The sequence below is a fragment of the Lissotriton helveticus genome, chromosome 9 (genome assembly GCF_964261635.1).
Source record: "Lissotriton helveticus chromosome 9, aLisHel1.1, whole genome shotgun sequence".
In the NCBI taxonomy this organism is placed as follows: Eukaryota; Metazoa; Chordata; class Amphibia; order Caudata; family Salamandridae; genus Lissotriton; species Lissotriton helveticus.
In genome coordinates, this window is record NC_136070.1 from 398,938,271 (window position 1) to 398,954,728 (window position 16,458).

At 44.5% G+C, this 16,458-nt stretch overlaps 1 protein-coding gene across 2 annotated transcripts in view; it reads left to right on the forward strand.

Annotated features, from left to right (window-relative positions):
- LOC144781361 (cholesterol 24-hydroxylase-like) overlaps window positions 1–16,458 on the forward strand; it is a 321,568-nt gene that overhangs the window by 151,470 nt on the left and 153,640 nt on the right. For both annotated transcript variants that reach the window (XM_078660152.1, XM_078660151.1), the window contains exon 6: window positions 3,785–3,923. In XM_078660152.1, the coding sequence (XP_078516278.1) occupies window positions 3,785–3,923 (139 nt within the window). The remainder of the gene's footprint in view (window positions 1–3,784; window positions 3,924–16,458) is intronic.

Genomic DNA, 16,458 nt, shown 5'->3' on the forward strand with positions numbered 1-16,458 from the left:
CAAGCTATCCAGGCTGAAGAAGGCTGATAGCCAGAAACCGGTCCTTGGATGCTTGATTCCGGTCTGGGAAAGACATGGCTTGGTAGTTCGGACTGGACTGTTCCCATGAGGCACAGGGTCAGAGCTGATTTGCATATAGCCAGTGTCTAACCCAGGGTTGTGTGGAGTGCAAAAAAACGATGGATTTAGGCCCAGATCCTTGTACTGGGGTGAATGTATGACATTGTTCTACATTCTGTCCATCAACTGTGTTTTTTGCAATCCCTGTTGAATAAAGCATAACACAAAATGTGAGCCTGTTTCATACATCATTTCCCATACAAATAGATTTGAGGTAGAATAATTCTTACTAAGGAATGAACCAGAGAACTAGTGGTGAGTCGTCTCATGGCACTCTGCTCTGGGAGAGGGACTTACACAACTTAGCAATGAACTCAAGAAGTAACTGTAAGGTGATTCAAGGGATCAGACAGTGAGTACAGGAGGGAATGGGGTTGCATTGCTGGGCAGATCAATGTTGACTGGAGGTACGAACCTGTTGACAACTAAGGCAATAGGGCAGTTAGTATGTGACTAATGCAGTTATGTAGAGTTTGTTGTATGTGGAACATCTGCCAAAATTTGGTGGATGTTCCATTTGGCTAATTAGCACATATGCCTGCGTCCATAAATAATAACCCGAAGTCCATTAAGGACAGTGTTTCAACAATTGCAAGAGATAGGAAAATATATGAGAGGGGAGGCACAGAGTGGTTGGCCACTAGTTTTCAGTACAGCTGGCTGCAGAAAAGTGGTGGGTAGTGGGTACATAAATGCAGAGAAGCTAACAGCACCTTATGCAGGACTCTAAAGCAAAATCCTGGAGACCAGACTGCGATCAGGGAAAGCAGGAAGCTGTATAAGCTTTCTACAAGAAAAGAAAGTCAGCCTTGAAGGAGGAGAAGTGGAAATTAATAGTGGGCCCCTGTCATTCTAAAGCTTCCCAAGCCTTCTGGAAAGCAGTAGAGTCGGTTCTATCTCCCACCCTACCAGCCGATGCAGTAACCATCCATATATCTCCCGAGACCTGGGTGACGCATAGTGCTGCGAATGCCCCAATACAGCTGAATTTAACATGTCAAAATCTTGCTTTTAATTAAGGGAAAGTCCGGAAAGTAATTGATAATAGTCAAGGTAAGAAGTCCCCGGACCCAGATAGCATTTCATTGGATTTATTTAAGGAAGCCCCAGTATTCTAGTCCTCGGTACTCACCGTTGTTTTTAATTCAGTTTGAAGCGGGGGGAGTGCCAAAGTCCTGGTGTTCATATGTTATAGTGCCTGTTTTTAAAAAAGGAAACATGCACAATCCTAAATGCATTCAACCGATATCTCTCTTGGACTCCTCTGTCAAAGTAATTGGGAAAGTCGTGCTAGACCGCCTACTGGACTGGAATAATGCCAAGCACATCTTGGCCCCCAATCAGTATGGGTTCAGGAAGGGGCTAGGCACAATCGAGCAGTGCCTTAATCTTCACCTCATCTTAGCTAGATATAAATACGCCAAGGGCACCTCCACCCACTTGGCATTTTTGGACCTGACCAGCGTATTTTACTATGTCTCACGTTCTAAGCTGTGGGACATTTTAGTAAAAATGGGAGTTCACGCAGGCCTGGTCTCTTTTCTGAGGCTCCGCCATCATGATCTTTGCACTTCAGTGAGGTATGGTAATGCTGGAGAATGCTCAGGGTTGTTTAGCAATAAGCACAGGGTGTGCCAAGGTTGCGTCATTGCCCCAAACTTAATCCTCCTTTATACCAATGATTTGGAGAATACTTTAGTTTCTGTTAGGGCTGACGTCCCGCAAGTTGAGAAAAAGGCTGTGCCAGCGCTTCTCTATGCAGACGACGCTGTCCTTATGGTAAAGACTGCGAATGGCCTAAACAACTCATTGCCAGCTATGTTCGTTTTATGAAGGGCCTGGGGCTGGAGCCAAATTATAAGAAAACTTTTGTGATGATTTGTGGCCCTAAAAATACTAAATCCCGCAGTCTGAACATAGAGGGCAAAAACTTGGAAAGGGTTAGTTCCTTCTCATATATAGGGCTGGAATTCAATTAAGGTTGTACCTGCATAAAAAAAACTGAATTACATGATTTACGCGTGCAGTTGGTACTGCTTATTCCCTTGCAAAGTCCATAGGTAAAAAGCCCATAGCCCAATCTTAGAGATTTATAAGCGTAAATGTATACCGATCTTAACATATCGCATGGGCATTTGGGGATGCAGGGACGTACTTGCTATGCAGACAGAGGAGAATAGATTTTGTCGTTGAGTCCTAGGAGTTCCCCCTTCCTCGTCACACTTCTCCCTCCATCTGGGAGTTAGGTCTTGATTATGCCCAAGATACAATAAATGTGGCACCTCTAGCCATCTGGGGTTCTATCTGGACAAATGATGAAGCTGATCTTAATCTGGCAATTATTAGAGACTGTTTAAGTTGCACTCGTGGCCTCTCTATCCCCTGGCTCCAATATATGAAAACCTGCCTCACTGAACTCATTGTTTGACCACCCAGGTTCAATCGGTAAAGGGGACCGACAGAGGGTTTTGATAGCTTCCGAAAGCACAAAGAATTGTCCAGGGAATTGTCCGAAGTATCCAAACCCACTGTCAGGGATTATTGCCTTATACAAGTACCTCCCTCCGTTGCCCCATATCTTTTATATATAAATAATGTGCACAAAAATAATTTGTTGACTAGATTTAGGCTGGGATCATTTCGCTGGTTGATATGCTTCCCCCTGGGACAGTACTCTTCTGAATCTATTACCACTTGCCCTTGTGATAAACATTCGAGCCAAACTATTTTACATTTTTTATTTTTCTGTCAATTTTATCTTCCATTTACTAGGAAATTTTTAATACCACTTTTGCGCAGGCACAAATTCTCTAAGTGTAAAGTGGCTTTGTATTTTCTCCAGCAACTCAATGATCGTGATGTTTATTTTGCTGTTGCTAGGTTTTTGAAGTGCACTTTAGCAAAGAGAAGGAGCATGCTGTTTTAATATCAATGCCTTTTAACAATATCTGTATATATTGTATTTGTACTGCTGCTAAAATGTTTATTGCTGTTGCTAACTCCTTTTTATGACTGATTTTAATATTTAATGCTACTGGATAATATTTGCTGCTATTTACGGATCCAGTCTATCTGCACCGTCACTTTAGTTATAAGCAAATTACTGTTTTGCCTGCGGTCGTACTTATTTTAAATGGAAAATGTGATTGTAACTTCCTGAGATGAGTCTGATCTTAATGATGTTTGGTATTTTGTGTATCTTTTATGACCTGTCTTCAGAAGAACGAATAAAGACAGAATTGGGTACATAAATGATTTGGAGTGAGGCAGGGATCTAGGCCAGAAGAACAGGGGGTCTAAGAGAAAGCATGACAGTGGTCTTGGGCACCTAGGTGCTTGCTGAAGGACAAAATAGGATGGGCTACTCATGAAGTCAGGTTTTACTGTTTGATTTACTTATTTCATTTGTGTTCTATTGCAACATCCCTGCAAGTTTCCAGCCGCTTCAGCATATATTGTTACAGCAAACTTGGATAGTAGTGGTCTTTTCACAAGACATAATTTGCTTAATAGGTAGTAAGTAAGGTTGTGTGGCAGCTACTGGAAGGAAGTGTGGTGAAAAAACATGAGAAGACAGTAGCAGTGAGAATGAGCCCACGAATGTAAACAGAATGGTGAAGATATACAGCATGTGTGTTAAAAATGTATACAATCTGCTATGCAGGTACTTGATGGGTTTGATGGGAACATTCAATGAAAAGGCTGAGATGCTGATGGAAAAACTATCAAAAGTCGCAGATGGAAAAACCGAAGTTAGAATTCTTGATTTGATGGGGCGTGTGACACTGGATGTGATCGCAAAAGTAAGTGATTGTTGTTTATTGCTGGAAACCGGAAGTAAATGAGCACCTTCTGGCTTAGAATTCCTTTCGAAAAAAGGTGAACGTAAATGTCGGAATTGTCTTCTATTGCAACTTTTGCACTTTGTAGTTTACAACTGTCCGCTGTGAATCTCAGTGTTTTTCTTCTGTTGTAAGCAGAAAGCTAAACACTGCAATCCTCTGCTACTCACATCTCTCTTCTTGAATTGTATTATAGCACTTATTAGAAAATTCCCTGTGGAGATTTTGCTTTCCTTCCAAACCCATACCTGACCTGAAATTACTAGCTCATTTCTGTTCTGCACTATGAATTTCCTGCGGTAATTGCGTATGATCACACACTTACAGGATGGCAGAAATAATCTGCAGGGAAAACCTCGAATATACAGTATGCAAACTAGTACATTTCACACTTGGGATTTTTTTGGCTAAGTTAAATAATTAGTCAGAAATTCAATGTGAATAGAAGACAGACGTGGGAGACCACTAGACACAGATGTGCACGTCTACTTCACAAAGAAGGCTACCAAGTGGAACTGCTTGCCAGTAGGAAAAGTGACAACAAAACACCAGCTGTTTTCATGTTAAAGGTAAGAAAACACCTACAGCGACACCAAAGCAGCAGCTGCTTTTATATAAATAGTGCAAAACACCTATTGGGTAGATGACCGAGGATCTGGATTAACTGATGTGGCCAACAAGTGCTGATATTCTAAATTTGTACTGGAAGCCATGAGTGGAATGTCTGGGTACCAAACCTGCTATGTTGTAATGTGATGCCAACTGCAGTCTACTGCATCATCAGCCCCGTTCATGTAGCCTATCAAATTAACGTTAAATATGTGTATATTTCGCGAGCTCCTTTATCAGTCTTAATCCACCACTATTGTATATGTACTATTCAGACAGTCAACAAACATCATATGTACATATATCTGTGTATGTATGTACATGGCATTTAAAACTCTTGGATACCTGCCCACAAAGACAAAACTCTCTGATAGTGTTTTTGGGCCATATGTATCAAGCAAATTCGCATTCGCAAAGGTCGAAATTCACAGAATTTCGGCCTTTGCGAATGCGAATTTGCTACATGGTATGTATTAAGCAAAATCTGGTGCAAAATAAGGAATCGCAAAATTTGCGATTCCTTATTTTGCAATTGCATTTAAGGAATCGCAAATTTTGCGATTCCTTAAATGCAATGTATGAAGCAAAAACAATTTGCAAAATGTCCTTAAGGAATCGCAAATTACCACCAACTTCTAGTTGGTGTTAAGTTGCGAATTCCTTGAAAAATGCAAATGTTTGCATTTTTCAAAGTGCCATGTGACACACATACATGCCCTTGGGGCATGTAAGTGCGCCACATGTGCACCCATGCATATTTCAGGGACACAACAGGGTGTCCTTTGGACACCCCTGCACCCTTGAAATTATTCTCAACTTGCAATTAGCAAATTGCGAATCGCAAATTGAGAATAATTTCCCATTCATTCCTATGGGCCTCCTGGCCGATAGAAATGAATGGGAAAGAATTCCTTAATTGCGATTCGCAATTTGCGAATCGCAATTAAGGAATTTTAAGAAATCGTAAAAAAAATGCAATTTTGTACATATATACCCATTTGCGATTCTCAAATAGCGGTTTCTTAAAAATCGCTATTTGAGAATCGCAAATGGGTATCTTGATACATATGGCCCTGTGTCTCACACAACAAAATGAAGCTGAACCAGAGGCCTCCGTCCCAACAAAAATGTAACTGAAGAAACATCGTATCTTGTCACCTAAGCCCCATTCAGCACACCAGCCATCCATTCTTTAGAGATCTCACACCTCCTCCCCAGTGATTCATACACTAAGTTCCAGCTGTGACATCAAGCAGCCCATCTGGAAGTAGCTCTTTTTCCAATTGATAATAAGCATAGTTCATTAGAATCATCACCACTTGGAGCTGACACACCAGGAGACATCATTGGGTAACGAAGCTCATTTCTTCCAGATCGAAAAGCATGTGTACTCCTTGCATCCTGAGTTTGTCTTAAAAAAAATAAATATATATTGATCTTTTTTTCGATCAAAAACAATTACAAAGAGTATTTGCTTCATTCATATTCTAGCAATAAATGTTTTGTTCAGCAATCCTCGGCCCAGATAGTGATATGGTGAGTGTGTTGTTGGCATCTCCTTACATGTCCGCCTTCTGTCCAGGCAGAATGCTGTCATGGTACAGTGTCCTTATATTAAAAGCGAGTATGCTAAACATATAACTCTATAGAACACATTCTAGTGATCCAGTCCCATATATATTGAATGCCCATTGATAGGAGACTACTTGGTTAGTGTAGCTACAGCAGTGTGTAAGTGTTGGTCCGCAGTGCACTGAGGGTATCTTGTGTAAATCAATATTATGTTCTGTGTTGCCCAAGGGGGTAAGCACAGTGTCATTCACTTTGTTTAGTCTCAGTGGGTGTCTGTGTACGCGGAGAGGGGTATCCTGATCTGCCAGTGCTGTGAATGTAGTTAACACCTATATCCATGAATATTCTGAAAGAAGGGTTCACCTGAGGCCTCTGGCCTTTTCTGTCTTAAGGGCCGCTCCTTCAACACTTGCCCAGGTTTCCACCTCCGCTTTCCACCTAATATGTTGGGGACCCTCCAGGGACTTCTTGCGCTGTGCTATGTCCCTAAAGGCGATGGTGAGTGCGAGGTCCAAAAACCTTGTTCCCAGCTTCCTTCTTCGGCACCTGGAGATAGTGATCTGCACACAAATTGAGGCCATGTACGTGTTCTGCCTATTGAGAGTGCTTTCCAGATCAGCCATCATCTGCCACCAGAACTGGTGGATCCCTGGACAGTGTTATACAATGGGGGCAAAATCCACTCCTGCCAAAGCACATCTGGGGCAACTGTGAGAATGTGTCTGCATGATCACATTTACCCTATGTGGTGTCAGACGTGTCATGTGTATATACTTATACTGTGTATATTTTACCCTTTTATTCCTTGATATTGTATAAGAGCGCTCAAGTGTGTATGCCCAGTCTTTGTCTCGGAAGGGTGGCCCAAAAGTATTCCCATCTGGCCCGAGCTTTTGGTAAGTCATCAATCAATCAATCAATCAGTACATTTGTAAACGCGCTACTCACCCGGTAGGGTCTCTAGCCGCTGGGGGGGAGGGGTCCGCTACTGCTCGAAGAGCCAGGTCTTGAGGAGCTTCCTGAAGGAAAGGTGATCCTGGGTCAGTCGAAGGTGGATGGGGAGGGAGTTCCATGTCTTGGCTGCCAGGTAGGAGAAGGATCTTCCCCCAGCGGTGACTTTGCGGGTGCGTGGTACGGCGGCGAGGGCGAGGCTGGTCGATCATAGCTGGCGGATGGGCGCGTAGAAGGTCAGGCGGTTTTTGAGGTACTTGGTGCCTAGGTCGGGGAGGGCCTTGTGTGCGTGGGTGAGGAGCCTGAACGTGATCCTCTTGCTGACGGGGAGCCAGTGCAGGTCTCTCAGGTGGCCGGAGATGTGGCTGTGTCGGGGGATGTCCAGGACGAGTCGTGCGGAGGCATTCTGGATGCGCTGGAGTTTTTTTCTGAAGTTTGGCTGTGGTTCCGGCTAGAGGGTGTTTCCGTAGTCCAGTCGGCTGGTGACGAGTGCCTGGGTGACCGTCTTCCTGGTTTCAGTGGGGATCCATCGGAAGATCTTACGGAGCATGCGCAGGGTGTTGAAGCATGATGATGAGACGGCGTTGACTTGTCTGGTCATCGAGAGGGAGGAGTCCAGGATGAAGCCCAGGTTGCGTGCGTGGCCCGTTGGTTTGGGAGTGGTGCCCAGGGCAGGGGGCCACCAGGAGTCGTCCCAGGCGGAGGGCGATGATCCCAGGATGAGGACTTCCGTCTTGTCTGAGTTCAGTTTCAGGCTGCTGTTCTTCATCTACTTGGCGACGTCTTTCATCCCTTCGTGCAGGCTGGTTCTGGCGGTGGCGGGGTTGTTGGTGAGGGAGAGGATCAGCTGGGTGGCGTCGGCGTAGGAGATGATGTTGAGGTTGTGTTTGCGTGCGATGGCTGCGAGAGGGCTCATGTAGACGTTGAAGAGGGTTCGGCTGAGTGATGATCCTTGTGGTATGCCGCAGATGACTTCGGTGGCCTCGGATCTGAACTTGGGGAGGCGGACTCTCTGGGTTCTTCCGGCGAGGAACGAGATGATCCACTCCAGTGCCTTCTCTTGGACTCCGATGTTGCTGAGGCGCTGCACTAGGGTGCGGTGGCAGACAGTGTCGAACGCTGCAGAGAGGTCCAGGAGGATGAGGGCCTCTGTTTCCCCATTGTCGAGCAGGGATTTGATGTCATCAGTGGCTGCGATGAGGGCGGTCTCGGTGCTGTGGTTGGCTCGGAAACCAGACTGCGATGGTTCGAGGGATCCGTTCGTCTCGAGGAAGGCGGCAAGCTGTCTGTTGACGGTCTTCTCGATGACTTTGACAGGAAAAGGGAGGCGCGAGATGGGGCGGTAGTTCTTGAGGTCGGTGGGGTCTGCAGTTGGCTTCTTCAGGAGGGCGCTGAGCTCGGCGTGCTTCCAGGTCTTCGGGAAGGTGGCGGTGTTGAAGGAGGTGTTGATGACGTCCCGGAGTTGGGGTGCGATAATGGAGTCAGCCTTGTTGAAGACGTGGTGGGGGCAGGGGTCGGTTGGTGATCCGGAGAGGATGGTGTTCATCGTGCGGGTGGTGTCTTCGGTGCTAACCGGGGTCCAGGCGCAGAGGGTGGTGGTGGGGGGCGTTGGTTCGGTGGTTAGGTGCGTGGTAGGTGCGCCAAAGCTGTTGTGTATGTCGGCGATCTTGCGGTGGAAGAACGAGGCGAGTGAGTTGCAGAGGTCTTGCGAGGGGGTGATGTCGTTGTTTCCGGCGCTGGGGTTGGAGAACTCTTTGACGATACTGAAGAGTTCCTTGCTGTTGTGGGTGTTGTTGTCCAGTCGTTCTGTGAATGCTGTCTTCTTGGTGGTGCGGATCAGCTGGTGGTGTTTGCGGGTGGCGTGCTTGAGGGCAGTCATGTTGTCTGTGGTCTGGTCGTGGCGCCTGGCTTTCTCGAGGGTGCGGCAGTTTTTCTTGGAGTTCTTGAGTTCGTCGGTGAACCAGGAGGCTTTCTTGCTGCCGGGTCTGCTGGGAGGGTTCTTCAGTGGTGCGAGGTCATTTGCGCAGTTGGTGAGCCACTGTGTGAGGTTGCTGGCTGCTTCGTTGGGATCGGTTGTGCTGGCGGGAGGGTTCTGGCGAAGGGAGATGGTGAGCTGCTCGGTGGTGATCTTGCTCAAGTTTCTGAGAGGAATCTGTTGCGGGTGGTGGTGGGTCGTTGTTCTTCTGAAGCTGAAGTTGATGCAGCTGTGGTCAGTCCAGTGGAGTCCGGTGGAGTGGCTTAAGGAGATGTGCTTGCTGGAGGAGAAGACGGGGTCAAGCGTGTGGCTGGCATAGTGGGTGGGGGTGTTCACCAGTTGCTTGAGTCCGAGGTTGGCGAGGTTGTCCAGTAGGGAGGTGGTGTTGCTGTCCTTGTTGTTCTCCAGGTGGAAGTTGAGGTCCCCTAGGAGGATGTAGTCAGCGGAGGGGAGTGCGTACGGGCTGATGAAGTCTGCGATATCTTCGCTGAATTGTGTGCGTGGTCCCGGGGGTCTGTAGATGAGGGTGCCTCTGAGGGTGGTCTTGGGATCGGTGTGTATCTGGAAGTGGAGGTGTTCGGCGGCGGTGAAGGTGTCGTCGGGGTTGGTCGTGATGTGGATGGTGTTCTTGTGTACGATGGCGATGCCTCCTTCAGTCTGGTTGACGCAGTCCTTCCGGGTGATCTTGTATCCGTCCGGGATGGCTATGGCGTTCATCCAGGTTTCTGTAAGGAAGGCGACGTCTGGTGATGTTGTGTCGAGCAGGTTCCAGAGTTCGACGGCGTGTCTGTGGACGGAGCAGGTGTTGAGCAGGATGCACTTGAGGTGGTTGCTGCTGGTGCTTGGCTTGTCGGGTGCGGTGCAGGTCCGGATGCAGGTGAACTTGCAGGCTTGGCAGGTGAAGGGTCCGTGGGTGCGTTGAGGGGTGGCTCGGTGGCAGGCGGGGTTCCGGCCAGGTTTGAGTGCGTTGAGGATGGCGGCATCATAGGTCCGTCGTGTGGGCTGGCGTCCTCGGGGACCAGGTGTTCCAGGGTTCGAAAGGTGCCTCCTTCGTTCAGGCAGCGAGGAGAGAGGACGCCGCACGAGCAGCACCCGCAAGATTGTCCCTGATGAAGGTGCACGAGTCACCGAAATGCATTGGAATTTGATGAATATGCCTCATATGATCGTCAAAGCTTGGAATATGTGATTTATAACATATCAAGATGGAATAAACGACCTTTGAAATAACGATATACGTACCATACAGTAAACTTTTTTTGTTGAATTTTGTTCAACCCAAATACCGGTGCCGAGGGTGAGAGGCTTATGGAGCAATAAGTCTGCTACACTTTGAATGATCAGTTACACTCCAGGAGGGGATACCCTTGAGCACGAATTAAGCTCAATACAACACAAGGCGGTGCCCATCCCAAAACTTTAAACCAAAACCCTTTCCACAGCACCCACATCGGTATGTTCGCAAAATAATATAACAGTCTTGTAATGTGATCATTTTAGACATGGCTATCCTAGCCATAATAGGCAGCTTCAGGATGTGCAAGAATGCCACTGCCCTGAGTTTGACCTTGCCAGTAAAACTGAAGGAACCACCTGAAACACTGACAGATACCAGTCTTTCAAGTCCAAACACACCAACCAATCCCCCAGAAATAGCACATCTCTCAGATGTACAATTTCTTTAATGTTTAAAAAGCATTAAATAGCAAAAAGATTCAATTCCTTCAGATTTATGACAACAGTTCTTTTTTCCTTTTTCATTTTAACTAGGAATGTGCTGCTGACACAAAACTCATAATGCAGTGATCACTTTACTTCAGCCCTCTTCAGAAGGGTTCTGGACCTCTTGAGAAATCTAAATTAATATTCTGCAGAGGGAGGAACTGGTCTAGGAAGGAAACCCTGATATTTAGAGTTTGCAAAAACCTATTTATGGAATCCAAACACTAGAAATTAGTAGCCAGTTGCAAAGAAAGAGAGAACTGCTGTCTCCTAATTTGGGAAAGGAGGAAAATGGAATGTTCACCTTGTGCACTGGAGGATCTTTCCTGGCTTCTTCAGGAGGCAAAACGACCTCCTCTCCATCTTTGAAGGAAGATGATGGTGTATTGTGACTAGAAGAAAGGAGCACCTCAGAAGGTTTGTTGGAACCAGTTGTCTCATTGGAAGTCGCTGGCAAGACTGTTACTGAACCTCCCAGCCCAGATAAAAACACTTCTACCAAACATGCATTGAAGGGAGTCTTGAACCCTCCTAAAAAGAAGAAAACAGCTATATATTTGCACATCTCTTGTATGAAATGATAGCCAAATATGAATACCTGTTCTGATGGGACTGTTTCAGAATGTGCAAGCCCCACCAGCATAGAATCAATTTTAAGCAAACAAAATCCTTACATTTTTCAAATAGAATTACAGATGTATTTCTCAATAAAACGAAAGTTCTATGAACCCAATTGAAAAGGGCATCTGGATCCACTTGATCTCCAGACTCTTTAGTCTGCAAGATCGAACATTTTTCCCAGAGGTACCGCTACATCAAATAGTTTATCCTGGCAGGAAACCCACACTTTTGATTCTCTTTTTGGGCTCCCTTCAATCTTAAATATTTGGAAAAGAAAGTGAGAAATTTGCTATCCAGTACAGGAGTGGCCACGACCATATGAGGAATAATAGGTCGTGCTTACTTGGATTTAAGTTTGACCTTATGTTTGTCCAGGAAAAGTTCGACAGGAAACCTTCATTACAATGCAGTCATTACAACACACCATCTTTACAACGTGGCTGTTACAACGCAACACCCTTTACATCACATGCCGTTACCTCACATGCCATTACATTGCATCCCTTTACAACGCATGCCATTACAACACATGTAACTACAACGTATGCCATTACAATGCGCTATAAGGTAAGTAATGGGGAGTTTTTTAAGTTTTAGGGTGGGTACGGGTTTTGGGGTACATGGGAATATTAATTTTTACGCCTACACTATCCAACACTTACCCTACTGTTGCACTCACTGGAGTGGGAATAGTATTTCTTACCCTTACACTATCCAACACTTACCCTATTGTTGCACTCACTGGAGTGGGAATAGTCATTTTTACCCCTACACTCTCCAACATTTACCCTACTGTTGCCCTAAAAGTATTATGTGTTGTAATGGTATGTGTTGTAATGGTAGCATTGTAATGGAATGTGTTGTAAATGTAGTTTCTAAAAATGCGTTGTGATGGCATGTGTTGTAAAATCATGCGTTGTAATGGATGTTGCGATGTAAAAACCACGTTGTAAAAGCATGCATTGTAACGTGTCCTATTCAAGTTCGACACTGGTGTGAACATACTCAGTTACATGGCCAAGTGTTGTCCAGTCTGAGGAGAATTGATGTTCTTTTGAGAAAGGGTCAATAGACAACATTTGTGTTTAGAATGGCCAGGACCAAAACTGATGAAATTGTTAACAACATCCATATCATAATCATGGTCAATATCTTTAGTGGTGTGACAACCATTATTTGTATTATTAATCAAAATGGCTTGTGGGAGCAGAACCATACCACAATATTTAGGACAGTCCAAAATGCAGATCACCTCAAAAATGTTACCTCAGATGATTTGCCCTAGGTTGATCTTGGGGGAAAAAGGGCACCCTCCCTGACATCAATGTATCAGAGTAATAATCATAAATAACTGGGACCACTCAATAACTGAGTTCAAGATCAAAGAAATTAGCGAATGGGAACCAGTGCTTACAGATAAGCACCCCAGTCCCCTGTTCTGACTGAGATCTTACCTGTGCTGCTGCATTAATTGATATAGGAGCGCTATCTGGGCTGCAGATCAGGGCTGGACTGGCCGTAGGGGCAACAAATGTTTTCCCAGGAGGTTGGAAGGGTGGGGGGCCAGTTTTCCAGCAGTGGGGCCTGGTCTTTTAGGTCGAGCCTACAGCGCATGTGCTGCCTGCAAGACCTTTTGTAATTACTTACACCATGTTTATGCCTCCCTGCTGCTTGCCATAGCTTCCCTCCAGTGCTCCTCTTAATTGCTGCCTCCTAACTCGTTCTGGGTGAGGATACCTTACCTCCGTTCAAGACAGAGGAGCACGGGCTGATTAGAGTCTCCTTGCAGTTTCATTCTTTATTTTGAGAACTCTTTTCTTTATTACTAAACTGCTTTCCAAATCCTATTTTAATTCAGCCTCATTCACCCCTTCCAAGCCGTGTTCTAAAAGTGTTCGGAGTTCATGGAGGGGGGGCTGGGGAGAGTGTGTGGGGTGGGGGGTGGTGTTATCTGGTTTGTGGTCATTAAGAGACAGGTCAAATATTACAGGCGAATGGAACATTAGACACATATTGTTAAAACATCAAAACGAGGAATTAGGTTTTGCTGAAAATAAAGGAAATAGAAATTTCAGATTTCTTGGAACACCTGAAGTCAGCTGTAAAGAAAAAATCCAGGCAGCATGCTGAAAATCAAGCTGTAAACTATAGGCAACCTTAACTCAGCAAGCACACTGCAGATGGCAACATGTTCAGGCAAAGAAATTCCCGGCCATTGTCAAGAAATACTTTTTGCTTCAGAACTACAGAGTGCAATGTAGAGAACAATGCAATCAATGTGGCCGGTTAGACGTGATACAATTGAGGTTCCAAAGGAGGCGTTAACAAACATGTTTGGTCATAGTGTTCAGCATTCACCTCGAGGATTTTTTGCCTTGCAGCCTACTTAGGGTTTTCAAGCTGGAAATAAACTCCATTATTTAAAGAAGCATCATTTTTAAGAAGCCAAGTTAAATAATGAACACAAAATATATTGCTAATACAGCAATTTTAAAGATGCTGATTAAGTAATTGACACATATTTCTGGACTTGCTAGATCAGAAAGCTCTTCGGTTTCAAAATACAGTTGAAAAATGCCCTAACCAAAAATAGATTTTAATCAGTGAGACAAAGTCAGAGAATGTTGATATTTATGGTGGCTAGCATACTAATCATTTTCAGGTATCAGTTTCTGGGAAAGCCTAGGGAGTAGCCAAAAAATTCAATAACCTCCCACTTTGAACCAAAGCTCTGATGGCACCATATAAGCAAAGCAAGTGAGCACGAATTTCCCTAGAAGAGCACCCATGTCCCTACCATCCAAGCATCTACCCATTTATCCTTCCCTCCACTCCGCTAATATTCACCATTTCACCTTTACAATCTGCCAACCATCCATTCTTTCATCCCTCAGTCAGTCGTTCACCATGCCATCCATCCATCATCTATGCATGCATCACACATTCATCCACCCATACATCATTTGACTTACCCATCCATCAATAAACTTTCATCCATCAATTGATCATTTTTGACATCCTCTCATTTCCATTTACACTGCCAGCCTATCTCCCACCGACCCACTTTTCAGATTTCCATTTATGCTGCTATCCTTTCACCTATCCTCTCAGATATCCATGTACACGGCCATCCTACACCTACCTATCCATCAAGCTATCCATCCTCTCAGATTTCCATTTACTCTGCCATCCTTTCACCCACCCACCAACCCATCCATCCATCTTATTGGTTTTACGTTTATCTGCCATCCTTCCATCTATCCATCTCTGGGATTTCCATTTACACCGCCCTACACCCAGGTCATTATTGCTGCTCGGGGAGCAGCTTTCACATCTCATTAACCTCTTTGCTGCTAGGCCTTCCACCCCCTCCTGTGCTAAGCCTTTTTTTTTGCTATTTGGGTAGTTCGCGATTATGCCCCTGTAACCTTTTTACCACATAAAGTATCCATGTCAAATATGCGTCCTTTTTTCCAACATCATGGGGATTCTAAAGGTACCCAATGTTTGTGGATTTCCCTGGAGGGGACCCAGAAATTAGCCAAAATACAACTAGAAGTTGTTTTTTTTGGGAAAAATGCAAAAAAAAGGGCTTCAGATGAAAGTGTCTAGTTTTTCCCCTGCAAATTGTATCAAAAAAGGGGTTGATGTGCTGAAATCACCATCTTCCCAGCTTTCAGGGACAATCAGACTTTTGTCAGAAAGCCAACTTTTTTACACAGTTTTGGCATTTTTCTGGGACAATGCCTATTTTTGATATTTTTGTGCTTTCAACCTCCTTCCAGTTAATGGTAGAAATGGGTAGAAAGCAATAATGGATCCAGGAAAGCTATACATTTTGAAAAAGTAGACACAATTCTGAATTCAGCAAGGGGTCATTTGTGTAGATCCTTCAAGGTTTCTATATAGAAAATAACAGTTAAATATAGGAAAAATTGAAAATTAGTTGAAAAAAATAGCATTTTGTGTCAACGTTTTTACAAGTAACTTCTTCTAATTATGACAACTCTTTGAAAGCAATATAGCGTTACATCCGCTGGACCTTCCTGGTTGTGGAGATATATAGGACTTGTAGGTTCACCAAGAACCCGTCGAACCCAGAGCCAAAAACTGAGCAGCGACTTGCAATGGTTTTTTATTACATACCCAGTATATAGCAATTATTCTGGGAATATGTATACATGGAAAAATCGGTATGAAAGACACCTATGTATTTCTGAAATGAGAACAGAATATAGAGTTTAGAAACAGTAGATATTTGCACATTTCCGAAATTGGGAATACTCATACCAGCATGAGAATTAGCAATCATTTTTCAAAATTACCTATTTTGTACACATTGTCTTTCATTTGGAAGGCAGAAATGCATCAAAAGTCAATAGGTAATAACAGTTGCTTTACAAATTGTACCTCACTTGTGAGGGTAGGCTTGATGCCCACGAAAGGAAACTACTCACAACGCAATTTGAACATAACAGATTTTCACAATGAAAAATTACCTTTTTTTTGCAAAGTGCCTAGCAGTCACCTAGGGAAACCTAGCAAAACTATACATTTTTCAAAACTAGACACCAAGGGGAATCCAGGATGGGGTGACTTGACTGCCTCTCACCAGGTTATGTTTCCCAGAATCCCTTGCCAACCTAAAAAATTGTCAAAAAACACATTTTCCTCACATTTCTGTGATGGAAAGTTCTGGAATCTGCCTGGATCCACAAATTTCCACTCACTCCGCGTTCCCCAAAGTCTTCTGAGAAAAATGGTACCTCACTTGTCTGGGTAGGCCTAGTGCCTGCGACAGGAAACGGCGCAAAACACAACGTGGACACACCACAATTTCCCAGTGAAAAATGACCCTTTTTTGGCAAAGTATCTAGCTGTAGTTTTTTAACCCTAGCTCTGCTGGCACCTAGGGAAACCTAGCAAACCTATACATTTTAGAAAACTAGACACCCAGGGGAATACAGAATATGGTGACTTCACTACCTTTCACCAGGTTCTGTTACCCAGAATCCCTTGCAAACCTAAAACATTGTCAGAAAAACA